This window comes from Puntigrus tetrazona, chromosome 19 (genome assembly GCF_018831695.1).
Source record: "Puntigrus tetrazona isolate hp1 chromosome 19, ASM1883169v1, whole genome shotgun sequence".
NCBI classification, from domain to species: Eukaryota; Metazoa; Chordata; class Actinopteri; order Cypriniformes; family Cyprinidae; genus Puntigrus; species Puntigrus tetrazona.
This window is the reverse complement of record NC_056717.1, coordinates 9,908,457-9,933,481: the sequence shown is the minus strand read 5'-3', so window position 1 is coordinate 9,933,481 and position 25,025 is coordinate 9,908,457. Positions and strand designations below refer to the sequence as shown.

Genomic DNA, 25,025 nt, shown 5'->3' with positions numbered 1-25,025 from the left:
TGCACATATCTGTTTTGACATCTCAGAATGGGCTCACAGATTGCTTTTGGCTGCTGTATCTGCTGGTTGTTCGTCGCACATTTGTATTGGTGGATAAACAGGTTTGTTAATAAGCTGAAGGTATAGAAAGTGTGCAGTGAACAAGCTGTTTACTGCACACTCCTCAACTCTTTGGTGGTGTGTATATGCAGCCTGTGAAGTGCCACCCTGCAGGACACTCTTTCATCCCACAACGTTTTTTATTCTGCCAAACTGCTATTCCCAGTAATTAGGATTTGGATTCAGGCACCAGGGTCGGGTGCCAGCCGTGGCCTTCTAGGCTATGTGTGAGCAGTCCTGGCATCGTCTACTTTCGGCGTGGCGCAGGAAGTGTCAGGAAGGGATTGGGGGACAATTTGCCAGTCACGGCTTTGCCCAGTCTGCAAGAAAAAGCCAAAGAATATTAAGTATTGTACTAGAATGAAAGAATGACCCACTGTTATGCTTCTTTACAGACAAGTTCTGGTACTGTCGACTGTCGCCCAATCATAAAGTTCTCCACTATGGGGATCTGGAGGAGAGCCCCCAAGGAGAGGTACCACATGATTCCCTACAGGACAAACGTGAGTACAGTCTGAGCTCTGACCACACTCTGAGCCAGCAACATCCTGTCTTATTAATTTTTTTTTTTTGCTTCCTGTGACAGTTCCTGTAGCTGATATCAAAGCTGTTGTCACTGGTAAAGACTGTCCACACATGAAGGAAAAGGGAGCTCTGAAGCAGAACAAGGTGAGTCCTTTTGTGTTTGCTTGATGACAGAGAGCAAAAAATGATCTTGAATATCAAAAGATCAAATTTTCCTTTGATGCACTGGCGTGTGGCTTGGTGACAAAGGATGCATTAGTTATGCCTTGTAGCTCTGTGAGTAATGATACATCAGTTCACTTCAGTTTCAAAGTCACCCTTTCTTCTTCCCACAGAACAAAGCTGGCAATGTCAAATTCATGCCACAACTGTAAAAATGACTCCCTGTTGATGAAACTGATTAAGCTTGAGGATAGGATATCAAGTAAAACTGGAACCTTCTGGCAATAGCCAAAAGGTCATTGGATCCCGCTAGTCGTGATGACACTGACTCAAAGAAAAGATGCACATTATAATTTTTAAAGTAAAATTTATCTTAATAGGAATTTGACTTTATCAAATGCTGAAGAAGAGACTGTTCTGTTTCTATTGCCTGGGTTTTTCTGTAATTTAATCTCTGCGTGGAATTGCTATGGGGAGAATTTGAGGGGTCATAAATGTTTGTCTGCTCTCATTTTGGATGTGATGTAGCTCTCCTCCAATGATCCTTTAAGCTATTTGGATGATCCAATTTCATCCTGTTTTTTTAGGTTAGTTGACCCAAATAAGACAATTAGAGATGATGTGAGGGCAGATTCTGTAACGGCTGAGAAACAGTTTACCATTACTAGCATTACTGGTGCAGTGTTTGCCACAAAATACACCATTTTCTGTGCTTTATTATCTTATTTACCATAATTAAACGGGTTTGTAGACAGGTCATGGGGTTTGAAAAGTGTTAAGATGTGCCAGACAAAGGATTAGTTTGTTAGCCAGTTGAACCTCTTCTTCCTTAAATTGGTGACTTTGGTTACACTTTATTTTGTTAGTCCACTTTAGGGATTCTACTAACTGTAAGTAACTTTGCAACTACATGTCAACTAGCAGTCATTAGAGTATTAATGAATTGTTTGCTTAATATCTTCTTACACTTCATTTGATGGGTCCACAACATACCATCAGAAAGTAAATCAGAATTAATTGACATGTAGTTGACTTATAGTTACAAAGTTACTTATAGTTAGTTGAATGTGTTAAATGGACTATTAAAATAAACTTTTTTTCTTGCATGTCCATCATTTTGAAAGAGTTATTACCAGACACAATTGCACTGGATACTTTGCCTGACAGCTACCCCATACATTTCTTATGTTCTTGTCAATGATATTGAAGTATTTTGTTACTTCAAGCACTGGTGCACTTCTTGTGCTGATCATCCTACTGCTGTGTCTTGGTGCCTGGCAGGAGAGGCCAATATACACACACACACACACACACACACACACACACACACACACACACACACACACACACCATATTGGACCATCTGCTGTTGTAATATGTTCGAAGAAGATCTGCAAAAGTCACGCAATAGGAGGCACACAAACACAGCAGCCCCATTAGCAATTGACAGACAGTGTCGATTCTCTTTCTTTCTTTAGGAGGTGCTGGAGCTGGCTTTCTCTGTCCTCTACGAATCTGACGAGTATCTAAACTTCATTGCCCCTGACAAGCACGAGGTGAGCAAATGCCGACCGCGAGCTTCAAAGCTGTAGCCGTTGTCCCTCTTTGGCGTGATTCGGGGCTTTGTTTTAATGTCATGTTTTCTGGCCAATTTTCAGTACTGCGTGTGGACAGATGGGCTGAATGCACTGCTGGGGAAGGAGATGACCAGTGAGTTCACTCGCTCAGACATGGACACTCTTCTCAGCATGGAGATGAAGCTCCGCCTCCTGGACCTGGAGAACATCCAAATCCCTGACGTTCCTCCCCCTATCCCCAAAGAGCCAAGCAATTATGACTTTGTTTATGACTGCAACTAATCTCCTTTCACTGGACAGTCAGATTTTTCCCAAATGCATACTGGAATATACTTTCACAAAAAGTTTCAGAAAAAGAAAAACGGACATCTCTTTACTGCTAAAACTTGGCTCTCTAGTGCGCCTCATCACAATGGATTTGCAGATTTTAATGGACTTGGCTTGCACGGCCTATGAACCATCTGGTGTGGTTGAAGAACCACTACCACAAACTGGTCCTCAGGTCCTAAACCACTCTAGTCCTGTCGCAGTCATTTCCTGACATCTCTTTGAATGGTTACATTCCTTAAACAGCCCACCTGCTCTGGCTTAAAAATGGTTATGTGTCAAGAATTTTTGCCCCATCATAATTTCTGGCTGTTCGGAGTGGGATGTAGAGTGTGCAAGAAGTTTAGGGGATCGTGGCATGTAGCACTCACTGTAGTATGTTTCTCACTCCAACAAGCGGCAGCTATATTGCTAGCGGAGTCCAAGTTTATTCTTAATGATTTCTCCAAGTATCCCATTCATGCCTCTTCTACTGTAGACTGTTAAATTAAATAGGCAGCTTCATGCAAGAGGCTGCCTCTTTTGTCTTAAACCATACCTGCTTTGCGCATACATTGTTACCATTGTCTGATTATAACGCAGGCGTGTAGATATAGCTCTTTTCTTCACTTGACATCAACCAGACTCATGGCAGACTGCTGTAACATTCCAAAGCAATATTGAGCTTCTGTTTTTGTAAGCTGGTATAAACTTTTGTGATATTCGTGATTGCTGCCAAGTAGTCAGTATTATACATTTTGTGTATGTTTATAAAGGAATTTAATTTTCAGGGCCGTCAAATTTCATTTAAACTTTCATTTCTTAATTTAAGTTAAGATTGTGGGTATTATGTTTTATGATTTTTTTTTTTTTTCCACCCCTCGCGTTTGTTATAGGTTTAAGATCGCAACATCCTGCTGTTTACATTAAAGATTGATTCCAGATCAGTTTTTTGCTTCGTTTCTTTTCATTACCTGATAATCTTTTGGTGTCCAAACCTGCTGCAGAACACCTGGCTGAAGGTTTACACTTGTCCCGAAGACTCTGCTGAAAGGTGACTCTCCAGTATCAGTATTACACTTCTCATTTATTTTCACTATGTATTGTATATTTGAGTAAAATACTGTTTATGAATACTGGTATTCAGAAGAACTCCATAATCTTTTTTTTTTTTTTTCTCTCCTATTACACAGCTAAAAAAGCGGGTTGCTTCCCACAAATAAAAAACAGTGGCCATCGCAGCCTTCTGGCTTAAATGATTGACTCTGAGCTGACTCAGGGCGTCCCAGAGTGCTCTTTACAGCTCTGTGTGGTAATAACAGGGCCAGGGTGGCAATAATCTGCAGTCTGCTGGTGTGTGTAACTCTTCCTCTTCACTGCCATCACTGCTTCCTGAAACACCTGATGGCCGTTTCAAACTCAACAGTTCACCTTCAGGTTTGTGTTGACATGCGTTTAGGGGTTACAAGCGTTTATTGTCTTTGAATGTCCAGGAATCTGATCAGTTTTTTTAATCTTAGTTATATCGCAGTCTTACACCTTAGCATCTTAGGCATCTCTTATTAAAACTAGAGCATATAAAACCTTTGTACTTATCCTTCAAACATAGACAATAATCTTCTCTCTCTTACAGAGGATGCATGCTTGACAAAGCACAGCAAATATATTTGCTCTCGCTGTTGCAGGTCATTGAGTAGAAATGATGCAGCAAGATGATCCCACATTATGCAGACATTATCCCACGTGAATTTATTTTGAATCCCACATTTCTGAGAGTGCTGAAAAGAATGTGTTTGTTTTGTTGGCTTCAGAGAGACAGCATTGTTCAAACATTTGCGTATTGTCTAAGTTTAGGTAACATGAAGACTGCTCTGTGAATGTGTGCATTGCTTCCATGGATTTAATCGGGACAGGGGGAGAAGTGGAAGGCTTGGATGAACAGCTGTGAAAGTGGACAACCAAATTGTGTTGCCTTTTAATTAACAAGACCCTCATTGGCAGCTTTATTTGAAAGTCTGTGCCATGCAACATTAAAGATAAGTCTCTAGAATACCAGTGCTGTAGATAGAATTTGAAATGCTGTAGATAGCATTTAAAAAATGCTACATGGACAAAGTTGTCCTAAAACCAAAATGCATTAACATTTGATGGACCTTTTTTTGATCCACCTCAAAAAAGCTGCTGTATTTCATGAGCTTCTGGATATCACTATTCACTTATATCACTGTCTTCGGTGGCTTTCAAATGTCTCAAATCCTGTTCTGATTTGAAACAAATAAACGGAAACAGTAAGATTTACACACACACACACACACACACACACACACACACAAAAAGCGTGGCCAGTACGGGGATCGAACCCGCGACCTTGGCGTTATTAGCACCACGCTCTAACCAACTGAGCTAACCGGCCTGACAAGCCGTGTTAAGACTGTACGGTTAAAATACTACTAACAAGGAACAACGGCAGTACAAGCGAACAAGGGCTGATACTGTTCACAAGGACTTTACTATTGCCTCTAAACCGTTATTGAGTCATGCACTATACTAAAAGTATATCGATATCCGACAACTCGGTCATGCTCTGAGAGCTGTAGCGCTATTTGTGAACGAACGGCTCTTGTTTCATCAGTCAGACCAGCTCGGTCGACACTTAAAGCAAATGTACTACTGCTTTTCTATTCTCAAAATGCTGCAAAATTTTGAGATGAACGTCAAACAATTCACTGTCATGTAAAAGACCGTATTTAAAATATTTTCAATTCACATTAATTGATGAACCTGTTGTTTAATATCAGGTAAGTCTGTTTCCCAGAGGGCCTTATTTTATAAATCATCTAAGACATCTAGATCTTGAGATGACTCTTCACGAACACTCGTGTTTTGAACAAGATCTCCCTTCAGCCTGTACTGGGCTTTTGTTTTAAAGTCCGTGTTAAAATTCAGAGATCGGGGAACTGCTGAGGGAAAAAAACAGGCCCACAGCCATCTTGACACAAAAGGCAGATTTTGGCAGTTTGCTGCAAAAAGCATTTTGAGAAAAAATCAAGAACAAACGGAGGAAAAACAGGTAGTCTTTTGAGGAATAGCTTTTCTAATTCTTTGCGTAGTACACAAGGCGTCTGAACGGGTTCCTTTATGTCAATGCTGTATTTGGAGCTTATTAATATAGATTTATACACTGATGCTTTCCTGAGTGTAATAGACGGATTTACAGACCGAACATATGCATCCTGCTGAGAGCAATTTTGCCTCTCTCCTTTCCACGGCTCTCTTTCGGCGCTGTGACTTCTATTCTATTCTAGTCCCATGATGTCACTTTTTTTTTTTTTTTCTGTTTTGGCTGAGATTTGGTTGAATGGGTCTTCCGTGCTCCCGTGGTCCTTAGCGCAAGCCCATACAATACCAACAGCAGGGGCCAGAATAAAAGCTGCTATATTTAACTCTGCAGAAAGTGCTGCATCAGGCCGTATATGTGCACGCTGCGGTGTGTCTTGCGGCAACTCTGAATTGAGCTCAGTTGATGGGCGAGAAAGGAAATCCAGCTCACATGAGGGCAAAATTGAAAATTGTGCTGGAAAAGTTAATGACAATCAAAGGTGCAGAGGCAGCTGTAGCTCCAGGGCATGTGCTAAAGGGAACTGAAGACTACGAAAAAACTGAAAAATCAATTTGGGAGAACTCAGATCCTGGGGGTCTGCAGATGTCAGTTATCCAAAGAATAAGCCAGAGGCCGTTATGGATGATGAAATAGAAGATTCTTCTCCTCTAACAAAGAGAAGGACACAGAGGTCTTTGAATACAGATTGAGAAGTATCTATAGATGACTTTGCAACACACCAAATTGGTTCTGGATGGTAGGAATATACTGCCACCTGTGGGTTACGGCAAGCATCACTTCATGAGGATGCTATGATAGGCAACATGATGCTATGGGTAGTTAGTTTCAGACACCATTTCCAGTTACACTGTGTCATGTTTTTGTGAGGCACTGGAGGAATGAAACGGGCATCATTTAGAATGATGAATTGTCATTTATTAAAAAGTTAATTACATATTTAATCTATACACATTTGTTTTCTGTTTTCTTCCAAGCAATATCGCCTACAGCAGCTAAGCATTTTTAACGAACATGTCACTCGAAAAACTTCAAAACGATCTTTTAATTATTTGTTTAATCGTGATACGTTCCTCCTCTTAGCATCAAAACATAAGTATGCATTTGCATGAGAAGGAGAAAAACAAGAATGTGTGATACAAACCTAAGTTGACCGTATCACCCACACAAGAATCTCAGCCAAAAAAAAAAAGAAAAGAAAAAAACTTCTTAATGCCCTGAGCTGTATTAATTTATGCGAGGCTCTCATTAAGCCAATGTCACCCGCTGACCTGCTTTAATCAAAGCAGTGCTCTGAGACTTGCCTTCCTTTGAGGCTCCGTAAGACTCATATCTGCATAACAGAAGGAGAAAACCAACACAAACAAGTGATTCAGCAATGAAGTGGTGTGGCTGCGGTCACGCTATATTTCAGGTGATTTGTGTGAACGGAGCACAAAAGTGTGTGTGTATGTGAAACGTGCGACTCACAGTTCAGTGTATCTCCTCCAGTCTTCTCTGCTGACAGATGCTCGAGTGTTAGCCATAGCGGAGATGAGGTGAGTTTGGCATATGACAGCGCCAGGCTTACTGGGGCCAGTCTGCACCAGAGATGATTCATCCTATAAACACAGAAAAACAGCATCTCTCATCTACTGTGACTGTACACTGCTACACACTCTAACACAGTCCTCTGGTGGACAGACAAATGGATGAACAGAAAAACAATAGGGATACTAGCAATTGAGGGATGTTTTGGAAAACTAGATGGGTATATCAATAAATAGATGGAGGCATGTACGGATGAATGGGAGGAAACATTTGAAGCATATAGCAATGGATGAATAGAAGGATGATAAAAAAAAAAAAAACTACAAGGACATAGCACTAGATGGATGGGGTTGGAAGGACAGATGGATGGAAAACCTAGATTGATATAATAATGGTTGGATAGATGGATGAACAGGTGCTATACTAGATGGATGGATGAATACATGTATAGATGGGAAAACTAGAGAGATATAGGAATGCATGGATGAATGGAAGAGAAAACTGGACGCATATATCCAAGGTTGGACGGGTGTATGGATGGACAGATGAGAAAACTAGAGGGATACATGAATGGATGGATGGAAAAATGAAAAGAACAAAGCAATGAATGGCAAAACTGGTTGATGGATGGACTGATGGAATATAGCAATGGGGAAACTGAATATAACAGCAGCTGGAAGAAAAAACAGATGTATACAAATTGTATATACTTTAATGGCAGATGGATGAAAAGACTAGATAGATGTAACAATGGGTATATAGGAAAAACGGATGGATGATGGGTAAGAAAGGTAACTGACCGGATTTCTGCGGTAACTGTTCTTAACTGTGTTGACTTCTGCTCTGAGGCGTTCTGAGTGCTCGTGTGTCAGCTCCTGAAAGCCGTCCTGCAGACAGGACATAAAAGCTGGGGCATGACAGGAGTTCGGATCCCTCACTGACGCCCCCGTTAGGTCAGGGGCGGTTGAAGTGGGTCCAGACAGGCACTGAGAATTCTGGGAGCAGAATGTGACGGTCTCATAAGCAGCTCAAAAAGTTCAGTCATATAATCAGCTACATTAAGTAGACATCTGAAATATTATAACACCGATCTACACATATTTTAAATAACAATCCATTATTAAATGTGGAAATTTAGCACCCCACCAGTTCAGAAAGAGACTGGTTGTCCAGTTCAGACTCAAAGGAGCTTCCGAAGTAAAGGCGCCAGATGTTGTGGCGTGGGTCCTCAGGTGGAAGTTCACTGGGGGCGAGCAGAACCATAGAGTGCTCCAGCCCAGCGTCCCCCTCCCCAGCTGAGTCATCTGACCCGCTGCTGTGGTTCAGGAAGATCAGGGAGGACAGGCTGACATCACTGTCTGACCCCGAGCCCAGATCCTATAAAACACACAGAGAGTCCGCTTCACATGCAAGCTGAAAATGTACTGAAAAAAATCAAACTGGAAAAAACTAAAACTAGAACATATGTTCAAATAAAAACAGTTATTGTAAATTGCAATTGTGTCACAATATTACTTTTGTATTTTTAAATCAAATAAATACAGCCTTAGTAAAATCAAGAGACTTCTTTAAAAAAAAATTAAACTATTTTTTAAACAGTAGTATATAGGTTGACCACAGGCCAGTGATCTGTAGATATGGCCATCAGCCACTGAAAAATCCATGTAGGTTAGTTACTCAATTTGGGTTAGGGTTTTATCTGTATGAGTGCATGTTTGACTTTGTAACACACATGCAGAGTGTTGGGCCCCAGGCTGCTGTGGATGGCCTCTAGCTGAGCGTTATAGAGAAGGGCCTTTAGGTCAGCTCCAGTGAACAGCTCTGTTGCCACAGCGATCTGCTCCAAGTCCACATCTGAAGCCAGCGGCACGGAATGAGTCAAAGCCTTCAGGATCTCCAGCCTGGCCTCCTGAAAGACAGATATAAATCAATAAATTGATACTGTAGGTTAAGCTTAAGCTGTAGGTTACAGCTTTAGCTGATATATGCCAGGCACCGAGCTGACCCGATCAGGAGGAGGGCAGTAGAGGGATTTGTCCAGTCGCCCGGGTCTCAAAAGAGCAGGATCAATCAGGTCAGGACGACTGGTGGCAGCCAACACATACACCCCTAAAAAAAAAAAAAAAAAAAAAGGCTTTGCTCTGTGGTCTCAGTTTGATGATCTTAAGGAAGTGCTTGGCAAAAACATTTGTTTTTTTATAAATGTAGAATTAGATGTATTAAATTTAGCAATAGAAAAATTAAACTAAAGCTGTTCTTTTTATTAGTAATACAGATAGCGATGTTGCTATATAAGCGATCTGTATGAAACTTCTCAAAATTGTGGTTGAATGAACACTACACAACAGAGTATGACATGCTTTATATATTTTTTTTTTCTCACCTGTAATAAAATGATACAGCTTTTCATATTACTACAATTTATTACTACCCTATACATAAGCTACCGTTATATATTAAAACCTTTACTCTTCAAATAAGCATTAAATTAATCCAAAGTGACAGAATAGATTTTTTTTGTAACATTTCAAATGAATGCTGCTTTGGCGAGCATACGAGACTAAAGTGACAAACCTTAACCTAAAATCTGCTGTTTTTTGAGGCAAAAAAAAAGTCCATGGACGTGTGATACGTCAATCGGATGAACCTCTAGCTGTTGCTGTAAAATCATCTGATGTACCTGTCAGTCCTTCCACTCCATCCAGCTGAGTAAGCAGCTGATTAACCACACGGTCAGTGACCCCAGTGTTGTCATGACCCCTTCGAGGGGCCAGAGAGTCAAACTCATCAAAGAACAGTATGCAAGGTTTAGCTTGTTGAGCCCTGCAGCAACACAGACAAACATTCAGCGATGCCTCTACTATATATCACACACAAAAAAAAAAAAAAAAGATCTGCTTTTGGACAGACCTCTGAAACACATCTCTAACCGCCTGCTCACTGGCACCAATGTATTTGCTGAGGAGTTCAGGACCCTGGAGAAACACATATGGCATAACGATACAGAAATATCCATAAATAAAAATTCTATATTCATACATTACGTTGATATCGGTACACACGTGTTCCCTTACCTTGATGCTGATGAAGTTCATGCCGCTCTCTTTGGCGACAGCTCCAGCCAGCAGCGTCTTGCCTGTGCCAGGAGCTCCATACAGCAGCACACCGGAGCACTGACGCATGGGCAGACTGGAGAAGAGCAGCGGGTACTGGACGCAACAGAACCTTACTAATCAATTTACTTGACTTTCCCATTCATTCTTTCAGTTTTTAGTCTTCTACTAAAATGGACAGATTGTGCAAAGGAGCAGCTGTACCTTAGCCGGCAGCAGTATGATGTCCATCAGAAGCTGACGTGCCTGATGAAGTCCCCCGATACGCTCCATGCCGGCCCCGCTGGGTGTCTGCAGCTGAGCCCCCCAGAGGGATGGTGGGGTGAAGCCCTGAAGGGCCTGTCTGAAGTCCTTATAGTTCAGATCTGTGAAAGCAGAAAGCTTAGATTTCAGCAAAACAGCTGAATCCTAGAAAGCTATAACTAGATGAAACGCTCACCTTCAGAGCTGCCATTGTTCCTGCTGTGTAGAGCGTTGGCATGGATGGCCCTCTCCAGCAGCAGGTTCAGGTCTTGTGGCATGAATCCTTCTGTTTCTCTGGCAACACTGTCTAGGTCAAGAGTAGTCGGACAGTCCTGGAAGTTCTTTTTGGCTATTAAAGACCTTAGAATCTCAACCCTCTGAGCCTGTAAAGAGAAACCGTCATATTTATATTTCCTGCAGGAAAATAAAATACCAAGAATATTCTTGTGCTGTCAGACTTTTGGCAATAGGTATAAAGTCTGGTCAACACTGCAAATTATTCTGACTACAATCTGACAACAGAAACATCACAGAGCAAATTCAATAAACAGCAAACTTTTTATTTTAAGTAATCATTGTACCTGGAAATGCAAGACCAAGAATTCTGACGCAACACGACACTTCCATTCAGCGTATTCAAGTGTCAAGCAGTTAAGTGAGTGAACGCTAATGAGCGGGGCCTGAGGTGAGAAGATAACTATTCCTCGATGTCTTGCTCTGGAGTATGCAAATGCCATGGTATCAAAATCTTCACGTTGCAATTAATTGCTAATGCTTTTATCATTATATTAAAATCTTTTGCTAAAAAGTGTTGTCAAAATACAGTATAAAAGGTTTAATACCTTTTTTCTTATAACAAAAATCTATGGAAATTTAAATATACTAAAGCAAATGCACAAAAAATGTATAAAGCTACAAATTTTCACACAGATTAAAGTGCAAAAGAATTTAAAGACCAACAGGTATCGCTTTACAGCAAGATATCATTAGTTACTATAGCCTGTTTATTAAAGTATTTGGAGCTGTAAAGCAACGCCACTACGAATCTGAATAGTTATTTAAATCATTTCGATCAGAAAGTAACAGCTTTCTCTCACGTCTTCTTTACATACATAGTGCACATGTGTCTTCGACACAGCGGTGTTGTGCAATTACCAGTTAATCAGAAAAGTGTTACAAGAAAATACATTGTAATATCGGAATAATTTTAATAAATATTCACTTTCAGTATTTCGAAGTACATGATAACAATATCATGCATATTCATTACCGTGATATATCGCATTTCCAAATACTGGCACATGTCTACTCTGGGGGCAGTGTTTATGCAAATGTTTGTGCCCCATTTTGCACATCAGCTGTCACGGCACCCTTAACGGCAAGCTTAATTAAATAAATGCTTTATTTATAGTGAGATAAAGATATAAAAACTTGCAGAATGTTTTAATGATACAAAGACCTCTTCTATTCCAAAAGATTAAGGCAAATTGGATTTCTCACGTCACGGCCCCTTTAAAGTTTAAAATGATTGCTTTTATTATTGTTGCTGCTTGTAGCTTCTTCTTAAATCATTTTATTTTACAGTGAAAAGTTATATCTCTGTTTTATTTAATAGTAATCGTAATTATACACTGCATTTTTATAAACCCACCTGATCTGGTGTTTGGACGTTGCAGAAACTTTGGAAGAAGTGTGAACCCTGCACCGCAGTCAGAGTCTGATGGAGGGCATGTTCACTCTGTGCTGTGACCATCAGAGCTACCAGACTGGGGCGCACCATCATCTCATCCACCAAATCCCTCAGGTCTGAGGAGAACATGCAGAGCCAAGGTGTCAATCACGGCTCCTCACAGAGATACCCGATGAAGAATCACGATGACTTACTCTGTGCGATGTGCTGCCGCAGCACTGCCTCTGGCCCGTGCTCGTGCTCAGGTGAAGTTGCGGCACCGGTCACGTGATCAAGGTCATCCAGCAGGACCACCGAGGGCTGTCTCCAGACCGCCTGCTCAAAAACCTCTTCCAGCCTCTGTCTGATTGTTTCAGCTCTCTTACCTGGAAATTTCATTCATAAAATTAAGAAATTTGACTTAAATAAAAGAAAAGGCTTGCATGTTAAATTGGAATGCACAGCAGAACTGGTCAATCTAATTTTCTCGCCAACCTTTCAGTGTCTTGCAGTCCACAATTTGAACATGGGCATCCAGCTGTTCGATGGCCTTTCGACACAGTGCTCTGGAAAGAGAAGATTTTCCACTGCCCTGTGGAGAAATGCAGAAAAACTGCTCTAAAAACTTACTTATTCTAGTTGGCTTTTGATATCCCATGACAAATCGTCACCCTTCAACTGTGCTCTATAGCTAAAATTGTATTGTTTTGTATAGTATTGCTTCATTACATTCAACTCCAAGTCCAACTTTCAAATTTTCCGACTCTAAAGTCAAACAAAAAAAAACAGTTGGACACAGTTATTCAATATATATATATATATATATATATATATATATATATATATATATATATATATATATATATATATATGTTCACTTTTTAAACTAGTTAAATACATCAATGAGTCCAATTCCCTTGATTAAGTGATAATAAAACGTCTTTATAAAGTATATGAGGAGACAGTTATGTGATTTATGATTCTGAATAATATTCTTGAATTTTGAATAATGTTGATAATTGGACCACTGCAGAGCACTGCCTGAATGCACAAGCAGAGATACCAAGTAGAAGTATCTCACATCTGACTTTGAAAGGACTGTGGTGTACATGTCTGAAGGTTACCTTTGCACCTGTGATGAGCAGAGCCCCGCCCCTCAGTCCCCGTCCTGTGGAGACCAGTTCACGTGAGAGAGGACCTCCCATCAGAGCGTGAGAGATGTGCTCGAAAGCTGGCCTGCTGATGTCCTCAACCCCACTGAGCAAACAGATTCAACAATCACAAACAGCTAAAGCTCCACCGACTAAAGCGAATCTTGTGTGCGGCTAATGACATTGAAAAATTCATTGATATTTCCAGTTTTTTAAAAGAATGCAAGCATACCCGAGAGAGCTGAGGGAGGGAAAGCCGAGATGTGGATCTTCATTATCATTATCAGAGCCGCTGTGGTCAGAAACATGCGGCTCTCTCACAATCTGAACAGATTGAACGGGTTTGTTGAGGAGATAGAAGAAGGGAAAATAACCTCTAAAAATGATCTCTGACTTTATACCTGCACATTTGTTTTCTTTAGTAAACTGGCTGATAGAAAGAACATTTCATCCTCTTGCTGTTGCTCTGGTTTTAGCACAGTCAAGACAAACTCTTCTTTTCCTGAAAAGCGAGAAACCCAGGTTAGTCTTCAATAATAGCAATATGATTGAAAACATAAATTGTGATGGTTATTCCTCACACCTTCAGCGCAGGGTAAGAGAATGAAGTTAGTGCGGCCCGTCAGACAGGTCAAAGGCTGATGGCTCTGAGCATGTACCCAGTTGAGGAATGCAGTCTGAACATCTTCTTCCTTTTCACTCTCTGCCTGTAAACAGAAAGGAAATAAGTTTACAGTACAATATTGTCATTATTTTAGAACATAAAGCATTAATTCTGAAAGGAAAACATACCGATGGTTTTAATGGTTGCACCATGACTGCTTCTGCAACTCTTGGAATCGATTTCAAAGGCTGAATCCTCACAGCTGATCGAGGGTCTATCCTCAAACGCTTCCGCAGCACCTTTGGGATCTGCGGCGACAACAAAAAATCTTTACTAGAGACACACAAAATCAATAACAAATTAGCTTGTATTAGATTTCTTTTTTCACTTTAATTTGTCCTGTACCAGTTATATAAATAGGTTCTGTTCTGGGCAACTCTGTGCATCGCTGCAGCCAAGCATTGGATGAGAGCTGGGAGAGCAGCGATAACCCGCTTAGGGCAAACAGAACAGAACCGAGATAGTCATATATCTTCAATAATTTGACGTAAACCTTTAGAAATGTATATACAACCGGTACAAATAAATGGGAAAAAAATATTAGGATATTCACAGATTTCCTCAAAATCACATATAATAGTGTGATAAAATTAAAAAGGTAAGAAGTTATAAATAATCAGACTACTGATATTGGGAGATTTATTTTTGGTGTTCTGTGTGTTTATTTAGACAGGACAGTATAGTTCGACAGGAAGCGAAGTAGGTGTAATGGAGCTACAAGTCAGCGCACTGTCCACCAGGCCATCTGTGCCAACCTATTTTTAAAAAATGTAATTTTGAAATAATAATATAAACACATTAAAAATAATTTTAACAGTGCATTACCAGATGGCTGCTATTTTGGCACATTGTTATACAATTACTATGGTCTTCTTGTTGGCCAGAGTAAAAAGGTCCTATCCCTAGAAATTATGGTGCTAAAGAATATTTATTAAAAAAGTGATAACCTACCAAAACTCTCCCAGAGTAAATTTCTTCACATTTATTAAATTTCTGGTCCTCCTGCAGCCTTTTTATATTGTGACAAAGCATTCTGACCACAACAGCGTTCTCCTTATGTTCCTCTGTGTCGTCCCATTTGTGAGGTCCGTCTCTGATCTTCTTCTTCTCCATGGCCTGCTTGACTTTCTCCCTGAGTTCTTTAGGAGAAAGGATCTTTGAAAGCCGGCCGTATGTCAAGGCAGACTGCCCTGGATTCCAGTTCTCTTGCGAGCTCCATGGCAGTATGTGGACATCTCCATGACATGAGCCTAGATGGCTGACAGATCTAGGAGGTGTTCCACAGGTCCGGAGGATACAGTCCTTCAGGATGGTGGGAATTGTGGGAGCTGCGACATTCTCCTTTGCAGGCTCAAATCCTCTCGTAAACAGGTATCTAACCAGGCTTTTCAGATCAGCTATTCCTCCCCAACGGCCTTCATTCTCACTCTCCAGATGATCACTGAGGGGATCCTGATGGACGCCTGAGCTGGAGGAAGACGTGACATCGATGTTCTGGTGTTGCAGATATTGGCTTGGCTCTTCCGATCGAGCGTGGAGCAATTTTTCACCTCCTGGGTGTAGTTTTGGGGAAACAACAAGCTCGGTGAACTGCTCCAGACGGCCAAACGGAACAGATGGAGAGAGGGAGGCTAAAAAACAGTGTAAAAAGATCAGCTTATACCCAACAACAAGTCCTGTACGACATGCCTTTAAAAAATAGGGCTGACTGACCTATCCTGATATAGATGACAGTGTGCTGGTCCACCCAAACAGGAAAAATACCCTCACTGAAGACCACTCGGATCTGATCCAGAAGTCGCTGCTCCAGAGCCATGCTGTGCAGCTCCTGGAACAAAGTTCAATCAGACAGACTAAGACCTTTGGAGAATGTATTAAGAGCAAGAGAAAAAATGCTATTTGAAAAACCAGTTAAGACTAACACATACTAGAGACATATTTACAACAATACAAGATGTTTATGTTTAATCAATACATGTCCACATACAAGTATTTTCCATCACTTAAATTAGCTTAAAGTCAAGAGTTGGTCGTGCTGACATGAGAATGAAATGCAATAGATAAGATCAGATAAAAATTAAGATGGGGCTGTGGTTTTACTCCATACCATACCAGCTCTTGAAAAAATGAGAAGACATTCTTACATATAATCTTGTTTTATGCTGAAAACAAGTTTCTGTCATCCTTTAAGCACTTTATAATCATAAAATGTACCTTTACACGATGAATCTAAAAGAAAACCATGTCAGTGGAATATGAGTATGGAATCAATAACAATAAAAGACTATAAATGTATAATACTTGAGTATATGGGAACAGAAAAACAGTATAATGAATATAATGTGGAGTAATAATAAATAGAATCTCAAAGAATAACGTACAATAAATATACTGTATAAATGAATGTGAAAGATATGAAAATTATAACAACACTGGAAATGTGGATACACCAATTTTATTAGACATATGTCACCATACAATAGTCAACATTTGAAGTGGAGCACAAGAACACTTTTAGGTTTTAGGACAATAGGGCAAGGATATGTTTATTAGAAATACACATGCAATTATGTAGTGTGCAAATGTACTACGAATATCATAATATTATTATTTTTTTTGTTTTTTTACAGTTAGCAAAAATGGTAAAGAAAAAAAAATAGAAGTTACAGAAATCAGAAAGCAAGAAAGTAAGAGAAAGAAAACATAAACACTAATATACAAACCGGTTAATCATAAAAAAAGCGTTGAAAAGTAGCCAAAATATAGTGAAAGACTGTGGCAAATCAGGGGCGCTAAAAGATACAAGCTCATCAATCCACTTATGCATTTTTTAGCCTTCATGACAGGTGATTTCAATTTTGATCCACTTCAATTGTTGACTAAACATCTCCTAGAGACTGAAGACTGAGGTAAATGAAGCCATTGTGAGCTTACCAGGATCTCCCAGTCATCTGGAGACAGAGGCTCCACAAACACCTGCTGCACTGACTGCACCTGATGACACGGCCGCAGATAGCCCTACAAAAGCCAGGGTTTTCAAGACGAAAACTACATTAAAACAAGTTAGCTTCTTATGTTGCGTTCATTGTTTTAAATCTTTTGAAGTAATTCTGAGAAGATGCAAGTTACTGTGAAGAATGGAGGTAACAAAACGGCTTATAGCGACCTGTTCTCCATCCTTGAGCCCAAGTTTCTCTCCCAGCTGTCTGCTGACCTCGACTCTGTCCTCTGGACCTGAAGACCTGGAGCTGATCCAGCTGAGGAACACGGGTGCAGAAACACCCCACGACAGCTCCAGGATCTGGTTCTGACATCGCATTAGTGTTACACGACTCAAAACTTTCAGCCCTTTGCATTTGACGGAATATAAGCACACACTGCAAATAGGCTAGTAAACGACATGCATATATTAGGAAGCAGCTAGCTGTATACAAACCTCACGAAGACAGAGATGAGTGGCGAAGTTTGATGACAGATGAAGAAAGCAGTTCCTGGAGTTATTGAAGACTAGCGTGACAGGTTGAATCCCTTGGCTTCCCAACATCTCCTGCGAGGCTGCAGAAACCTCGCTTCTAATACAAATAATTCAATAAATCTGTGGTATTAAAGACAGTACGCTAAAACTGCCGATGTGAACCGCAGGTCAGACATTGTAATCACACTGAGTGTGTCGATCAGTCGCTGTTAGATTTTCGATTAGCTCCGTCTCACGGTGTTGCCAGATTTCACTTGGAAAACAAGCAACACAAAATAACGAAACAATCCCCAAAATCAGTAGACCAACCACAAAATTTGCAATCTATTTATTATTGATAGTTTTTCGGGCATCGTTGAACCTAGAGGACGACCTTGTTACAGACTGATGCTAAATGTCATATTATTCAGCTCTATACAGCGGTTTGAGATATTACTGCTACCGGTTGTTGATTTTGTACCAACACTAGCAAGCTCAAAATACGATTTTATCCTGTAATTTAACCCCCCGAAGGTGACCCATGGCTATATATAAGTTAAATTACAAATGAAAGAAGTGTTAGTTCCCTATAATAAGCGGTGGTGGCAACCCTCTCACCACTTGACAACTGTTTCAAAATGCAAATTTCAGTCCAAAAGTAAACACGTAGGTAAACACGTAGGCGCCGCGTAGGTTACTGCGTTAAATTTGTATAATTTGCTGTTTATTTAATATTTCACTTTATACCATTACAAACAAACTGTTAAAAACTGTCTAAGTGTCTAAGACTTTTATTTTGAAACGTCACATTCCCGGATGTGTTTGGTTTCTGTGTTCCCATTGAATCCATGCGCTTGGCTCGCAGAATAGATCATTTGAATTAAGAATGAATTGATTTCATTGAGCTGAAACCACAATTCAGTCAATGCAGAGTAATAACCCAAACTGATGGAAATGAATAATATATTTATCTTTTAGATCCACTAAGTAAACATTTTATTTCTTTGAATATTTCGTTAATTTTGACATGGAGGAAGTGGAGACAGCAGAGGAGCTGTTAGCCAAACAGCATCGCAAGGAAAAGAAAGACCTGCAAGGTAAGACAAGTCACTGCCTTTAAGTTAAAATATATCTAAAAATATTATTGACTAGGATTATAAAACAAAAACAAAAAATGTCTATAGTGCGTACTAATTATAGATTTCTGTGTCACAGCAAAAATACAAAGTATGAAAAATGCTATTCCCAAAAATGACAAGAAGAGGAGGAAACAGCTGACCGAAGACATCGCCAAACTAGAGGCTGAACTCACTCAGAAACATGAAAATGAGCTCAAACTACTTCAGAACTCTTCCTCAGTAAGTATGATGTTGTTAGATGTTTAAAAAAAACTACCTAAAAACTGTCAAGGAGAAATATATATATATATATATATATATATATATATATATATATATATATGAGTGCAGCTCAGTCATCCTCATATCATGGATTGTTCCAAGGTGGAAGAGGTTTCAAATGCAATGGTTTCCGTCAGTCTTGCCAGTGATGTGGAAACAACGGATTCAAGCAAGCAAGCTCGGACATCTAAAGCCCAGAAGAGACGGGTAAGTTCTTTTCCTTTTGATGGCTGTAGTTTACAGTCTCTTTTATCAGGGGTGCTACAAATTCTCACTGTATTTAGGACAAAAAGGCAGCTCTTGAGAAGGAAAGGGAGATTCGGATTGCTGAGGCAGAAGTGGAGAATCTCAGCGGTTCCCGTCATCAGGAGGGTCTGAAGCTGAGACAGAAGCTGATGGAGAGACACCTGCAGATCAAAGAGATCTCCTCGGATGGCCACTGCATGTATCGCGCTGTGGAGGATCAGCTGACGGAGCGAGGCGCTCCTCTCGGCCCTAAAGAGCTTCGGGCTCAAACAGCTCAGTACATGAGGAGCCACGCAGACGACTTCCTGCCGTTCCTCACTGACCCTAATTCAGGAGACATCTACACTGCAGGTGAATGCCTTACTCTCTGCCATACACTTCAGAATATGTTCGAAATACGGTAAAAATAATACACTCTACTAACATGTCAGCTACTAATTCTGATTCATTTGCAGAGTAGACTATTATGGTAGGTTAGGGTTAGTCGAATAAGTTAACGTATGTTTGCAAAGTTTCTCATAGTCAGTATGTTGTAGGCCGATCAAATAAAGTGCTAGAAGATATTAAGCAGACAGTCTACTAATAATGGCTGCTAGCTGACATGTAGTTGCAAAGTTACTTAGTAGAATGTCTAAAGTTACCAAATGATATATTATTTCAATTTCAGGTTTTCATTTTATTATATTTTATAATGTAATTTATTCCTGTGAAGGTGAACTTTCAGCAGTCATTTCTCCACTTTCAGTGTCCTTCAGAAACCATTCTAATATGCTGATTTGCTACTCAATAAATATTTTATAATTAAATTTTAAAAAGTGGGGCATAGTAATATCATCGTGGAAAATTAAATAATTTTTTTGATGACTAGAAAGTTTAAAAGAACATGGTTTATTTGAAATGGAAGTCTTTTGCATCGTTATCAATGTCCTTCTGTCACTTTTGTTCAAATTAATGTGTCCTTGCTAAATAAGTGTATTCATTTGTTTACTAAAATTCTTCCTGATCCTATTGTTTTGATTGTATATGCATTTTTTATTAAGCTGAATGCTTGTTGTTCCATGATATGAATGTATTTTATTGTTAACTCTGGATTAATTTTTGCTTTAGATGAGTTTGAGAAATACTGCAATGATGTTGCAGATACAGCTGCTTGGGGCGGACAGTTAGAGGTAAGAAGATCAGATATGCAATTATAAATTCAACATTAAAAATCCAATTTGTTTTTAACATCAGTGCTTTTCATATTTTCTCCATGACAGTTAAAAGCCCTTTCGCAGGTCCTCCAGCTACCGATAGAAGTCATTCAGGCAGAGTCCCCTTCTATTATTATTGGTGAAGAATATGACAAGCCACCACTCACACTCGTGTAAATAACCAAACATGTTAATTCCTTTAAAAATAAGATTTGGTGCAAAAGGTTTCTGCACTGCTGCTGAACTAAAACGCATGTATCACTGTCTCTTTCAGTTACATGCGGCATGCTTATGGACTTGGTGAACACTACAATTCTGTGGAGCCCCTGAAAGACTTGGCAAATGAGGAAGAGGGCTGACCCATCATTGACGCGCATTAATATATGCATCTGTGCATATTTAGCCTAGAAGTGGAAGTGGACCTTCTGGAATATGATTCGGTTTTGCTAGGATCAGCCGATTCGGTCAGGACGCTCACAGAGGATGATGAAATAACACACGCCGGTGCAGTGGACAAGCTTCGTGCAACAAGTCCATGCGTGCCAGTGTTATTTATGAATAAACTGCTATGTGCTTTGTGTCATTTTTAGTAATAAAATTTTAGCAATTTGCTCTAAGAGGTGGTCATGCTAACGCTGTTAAATAAAGAACTTTATATCAATGAAAAGCTTCTGTGTTAACATCATATTAAAGAGTCAAACATTAAAAAGCAGAAAAAAAACAGGTTAGACTAACTTAATGTTAACTTACAATCATATCACTTCGTAATATTGAAACGGTCTACTTGATGGACATTCAAATGGTTGTATAAGAGCAAAATATACATTTTAAGTGCCTGTGCATTTCTACAATCCTGTTCATATGTGATTTCTCCTTACAAAATGATTAAAACCTTGAAAATATGCAGCATAAATAGCACTTTCTATACACTTTCTAATCATGATGTGAAAACAAGAAAATAATTTTTGCATTTTGTTTGTTTGCTTAAAACAAAATCACAAAATGCACAGAAAACAAATCGTGCAATATCTAGTTTGAATTGGTCATCGAGCACAACCTTCAACTGAGCGTTTGTTGAAAGGGAAAATACATATTAATAAAGTTTCAGGTCCTATTTTGTACATTAGCAGAGGAAAGCGTGAAACCCTTTGTTGATTTTCTTGTCTTTTATCTCAGTTGTACGGCTGTAATGATGCGTGTTATCGTGTTGTTCCGCCGGACGACGCCAGCGGCTACAGTCAGCACTACACGACTAATCGCGTGACATCTCCATGGAAACATGGGGAAAGTTGACGACGCAAAGCTTCAAATGGGAACGTATTCAATTATCAAAGCCTTCAAAACGAAATCAAAGTCACTTAATTTGAGCTCTAGGAAAATTACACACATGCCAGACGTTTTTGGGAGACTGACATGGATTGTTGTGTTAAAGTTGAATAATAATTGTCTGTCGAGTCTGCCGTCTGAACTATCGTGTTTGCAGAAGGTGAGTTCGTTTTATCTCTATCGCAGCTGTGTTTAATACTCTTTACACTAATGTTATTCTACGATAGACACAAACCATATACGAACCATACTAAACGGAACGAAACAACGACAAATACTAAAAGTTATTTTCATTTAATATTTATAGTTGACAGAACTCAATCTGGGAAACAACGTTCTTGAGGAGATCCCACTTGTGTTAAAACACCTGAGTGGTCTAAATAAACTTTATTTATACGGAAACAAAATCAGCCATTTGCCACCGGAGGTGCTGGGTAAGATCTCAGTGTCTTTGTTTTTGTTTTTTTATTTTTTATTGAACTGGGTCTTGATTGTATTGTATTTGCAGAGGGTCTACCAAACCTAGAGCTTCTCAATTTGAACCACAATAGAATCGAGGTCATTCCTGCAGAAATAAAGAGGTGAGATGATTCAAGCCTGTTGATGCTATTTGACCATGTTGTGTGATATTTCACGTGTTATAATTGATTTGCAGGCTGTGTAGTCTAAAAAGCATCAGTGTCACAGACAATGGTTTGCAGCAGATTCCAGCAGAACTGGGCTTGATGGAGAGATTGACTGAGATCAACTTCACCAATAATAAACTGACTCGAATACCACAGCAATTATACAATTTACCACAGCTGAGGAAATTGTGCTTGGCCCGAAACAACCTGACAGAACTTCCAGAGGCAAGACAGATGACTATCATTATACTTTACTCAATTTTTAACCATATTAGATTCTTAAAGTGTTTGTTTTTTACTTAGGGGACTCTTGGGTGGAAAAAATTGAAGATCTTGGATGTTGCTGGAAACTGTTTGTCTGTGTTTCCAGTTGGTGTAAGTCAGTTGGGATAGAATTGCTGCTCTTTTGAAGGCAAAGGGTGGTCACACCAAATATTGATTTGATTTAGATTTCTCTTTTGTTCATTCACTTCCATTTTCGAAAGCATTCTTTGTTAACAGCATTTTTTTATACATGCCTAAAACTTTTGCACAATACTCTCTCTCTCTTTCTATATATATTATTAATTATAAAATTATAAAAAGAAGACAAATATAATATATAGCTGTTAATTGGTGGGACTTCAGCCCCCTTGAACATCCTGTGAAGACTGACATAGGAAAATGGACAATAGTAATGAAAACAAGAAGAAATTAACATTATGCATTAGGCTTTTATGTTGACAGTATAGTAGACTCATAAAAAATACAGTGAAATATCAGTTGTCACTCTTTATTTTACAGTATTATGAAGATAATAATAAAATGCTTAGTTTTATGATCAGAGATCTGTACTTTTAATTATATACGCAAAGTAAAAAAGAAAAAAGTAAAAAATATCAAGGTTTTTCAGTCAAGTGATCGCCTTGAAAAAGCACTAACAATATGCAATGTGCTAAAAAGAATAAACTTATCAAAGCAAAACAAAGTTTTATAGGCCTTAAAAATGTGGTTATCAAAATGTTTAGAATATTTAAAAAATGTTTTCTTCTCTTATTTTTTAGTTCCAGTTTCTTTCATTGGAGGAACTGTTCTTTGAAGGAAACAGTTTAGTCCCAATCACACTGATGGAGTCCATTCAAGAGAAAGAAGTCTTCTCATTAAAGGTAACTTTTTACTGTATATACTGCGCACACACACACACACACACACACACACACACACACACACACACATATGTGTGTCATTAGAATCTTGAAATGGTTAGTTTAACTTTTCCACAGTGATGCTGACTGTAGTTGAATGTGTTCAGGAGCTCTCAGCCAGGCTGATCCTCCAGCAGAGCGCTAGTAAGCTGTCAGTGGTGTCCAGAGCTCTGCCAGCGTACCCCGGGCTGCAGGACATGCTGTCTCACTGGGGCCAGTGTGCTCTGTGCTCACAGCCCTTCCTCACCACCTGGCTGGAGTGTGTGCAGTTCATCAACACCAGGAAGGTACCGGCTCATTCTGCATCACAGCAGTGTTCAGTGACTCAAGTAGTGCTGAAATTGAAAACTGGCAGGCTGCGCTTTGCTCGGGATGTTTGATGAAAGTTTAACGGCTCAGTTTAACTGCTGAAATACGCTTGCATGAAAGGCGTTTAATATGCCTCGGGCACACAGACAAGATTTGTTATGTGCATCAACAAAGATTAACAGGGAGACAATTTAACTTAATGCCCCTGATTCATAAATATGAGCCAAAACAGCAATGCCAGCATGTTTTTATTTTTTTTGCTGTATGATACACATTGCAGGTCAATAGAAGTACAAAGGAATATTAGACTCTCCTTTAGTAACTGTAGTCTTTTGTCTTTGAACAGCACATGGGAATGAAAAGCTCTCAGTCTGTTCCAGTCAGAGTTCTGCTGTGTTCCTACGACTGCTTCAATAGAGATGACCATCAGTACTATGGGCTTGTACGATTATAAATAAAAAATGCATATTATTATTATTATAACCCCCTGACTGATCATGATCATTTTTAAAATCTCGTTTATTATGAAGAATGGATAGTGGGTGTTTTTGCGATACACCAGCAGATGGCAACATTTGATCACTGACGATGTTTGACCTGGCTGTCACGTTGACATCTACAGAAGTGACTCTTTTTTTTTTTTTTTGTATGAATCTTACAATAATACAGTATGTATTAGACTCTTATGACGTGCACTTCTCTATCCGTTATACTTTAAATTAAAAAACGATTTTTATATTACAGTGAAATAAAATAATTTGAATCATTTTTAAGTGCACAATATGACTTTTGTTATACAGTAGATTTTAAAAGTCATTTTTAAGTAATCCGAAGCACTCCGCCACAGGTTATGCCCATTTTTTTTTTTTTTTTTTTTTTTTTCCATTCACATTTCCCCCTTTCTATAGCCTGACTTTACGCTTGCCATTATAATTCCCTACAATGAAAGCACTCCATACCTACCCTCTGTTTGGGCCAATGGCATCTGTTCTAACCTGAGAGGAAACTTCATCTCTCCAAATTAATTTCTCATGCAGGCCTCCTGAGCTCAGAGCAGAGTCTACCGAGTTGGGCCTGATGAATAATGCAGCAGGTTTAATTGCAAAGCCAGAAACTAATGACTTTGGACT

At 39.4% G+C, this 25,025-nt stretch overlaps 4 protein-coding genes and 1 non-coding gene across 5 annotated transcripts in view; 3 read left to right on the top strand and 2 right to left on the bottom strand.

Moving 5' to 3' along the window:
• elmo1 (engulfment and cell motility 1 (ced-12 homolog, C. elegans)) overlaps window positions 1–3,616 on the top strand; it is a 54,440-nt gene extending 50,824 nt beyond the window's left edge. Inside the window, 4 exon segments of the mRNA XM_043217545.1 lie at window positions 495–602; window positions 686–768; window positions 2,265–2,342; window positions 2,445–3,616. Coding sequence (XP_043073480.1) covers window positions 495–602; window positions 686–768; window positions 2,265–2,342; window positions 2,445–2,645 — 470 coding nt within the window. The 3' untranslated portion in view covers window positions 2,646–3,616.
• A 1,392-nt stretch (window positions 3,617–5,008) lies between these two features.
• Window positions 5,009–5,082, bottom strand: trnai-aau. The gene has a single exon. It is a non-coding gene; the product is annotated as a tRNA-Ile (tRNA).
• Window positions 5,083–6,678: 1,596 nt separating this feature from the next.
• pex1 (peroxisomal biogenesis factor 1) lies at window positions 6,679–17,869 on the bottom strand. The gene is made up of 24 exons (XM_043218286.1): window positions 17,594–17,869; window positions 17,324–17,464; window positions 17,092–17,175; window positions 15,871–15,985; window positions 15,109–15,788; window positions 14,286–14,405; window positions 14,077–14,200; window positions 13,895–13,995; window positions 13,726–13,817; window positions 13,467–13,599; window positions 12,838–12,934; window positions 12,558–12,728; window positions 12,325–12,479; window positions 10,870–11,056; window positions 10,635–10,795; window positions 10,392–10,526; window positions 10,228–10,292; window positions 9,998–10,140; window positions 9,323–9,426; window positions 9,050–9,226; window positions 8,464–8,694; window positions 8,118–8,312; window positions 7,258–7,388; window positions 6,679–7,120 (listed from the first exon to the last, which is right to left on the bottom strand). The coding sequence occupies exons 1-24, from the start codon at window positions 17,699–17,701 to the stop codon at window positions 7,036–7,038; spliced, it is 3,735 nt and encodes a 1,244-aa protein (XP_043074221.1). The 5' UTR covers window positions 17,702–17,869; the 3' UTR covers window positions 6,679–7,035.
• A 553-nt stretch (window positions 17,870–18,422) lies between these two features.
• otud6b (OTU deubiquitinase 6B) lies at window positions 18,423–21,117 on the top strand. The gene is made up of 7 exons (XM_043218287.1): window positions 18,423–18,708; window positions 18,827–18,969; window positions 19,114–19,218; window positions 19,296–19,608; window positions 20,365–20,426; window positions 20,517–20,623; window positions 20,725–21,117. Exons 1-7 carry the CDS (start codon window positions 18,639–18,641, stop codon window positions 20,807–20,809), a joined length of 885 nt encoding a protein of 294 aa, XP_043074222.1. The 5' UTR covers window positions 18,423–18,638; the 3' UTR covers window positions 20,810–21,117.
• Window positions 21,118–21,739: 622 nt separating this feature from the next.
• On the top strand, window positions 21,740–24,378 carry lrrc69 (leucine rich repeat containing 69). The gene is made up of 8 exons (XM_043218288.1): window positions 21,740–21,936; window positions 22,084–22,210; window positions 22,285–22,357; window positions 22,432–22,627; window positions 22,706–22,777; window positions 23,446–23,547; window positions 23,694–23,873; window positions 24,242–24,378. Exons 1-8 carry the CDS (start codon window positions 21,760–21,762, stop codon window positions 24,347–24,349), a joined length of 1,035 nt encoding a protein of 344 aa, XP_043074223.1. The 5' UTR covers window positions 21,740–21,759; the 3' UTR covers window positions 24,350–24,378.
• Window positions 24,379–25,025: the final 647 nt, after the last annotated feature.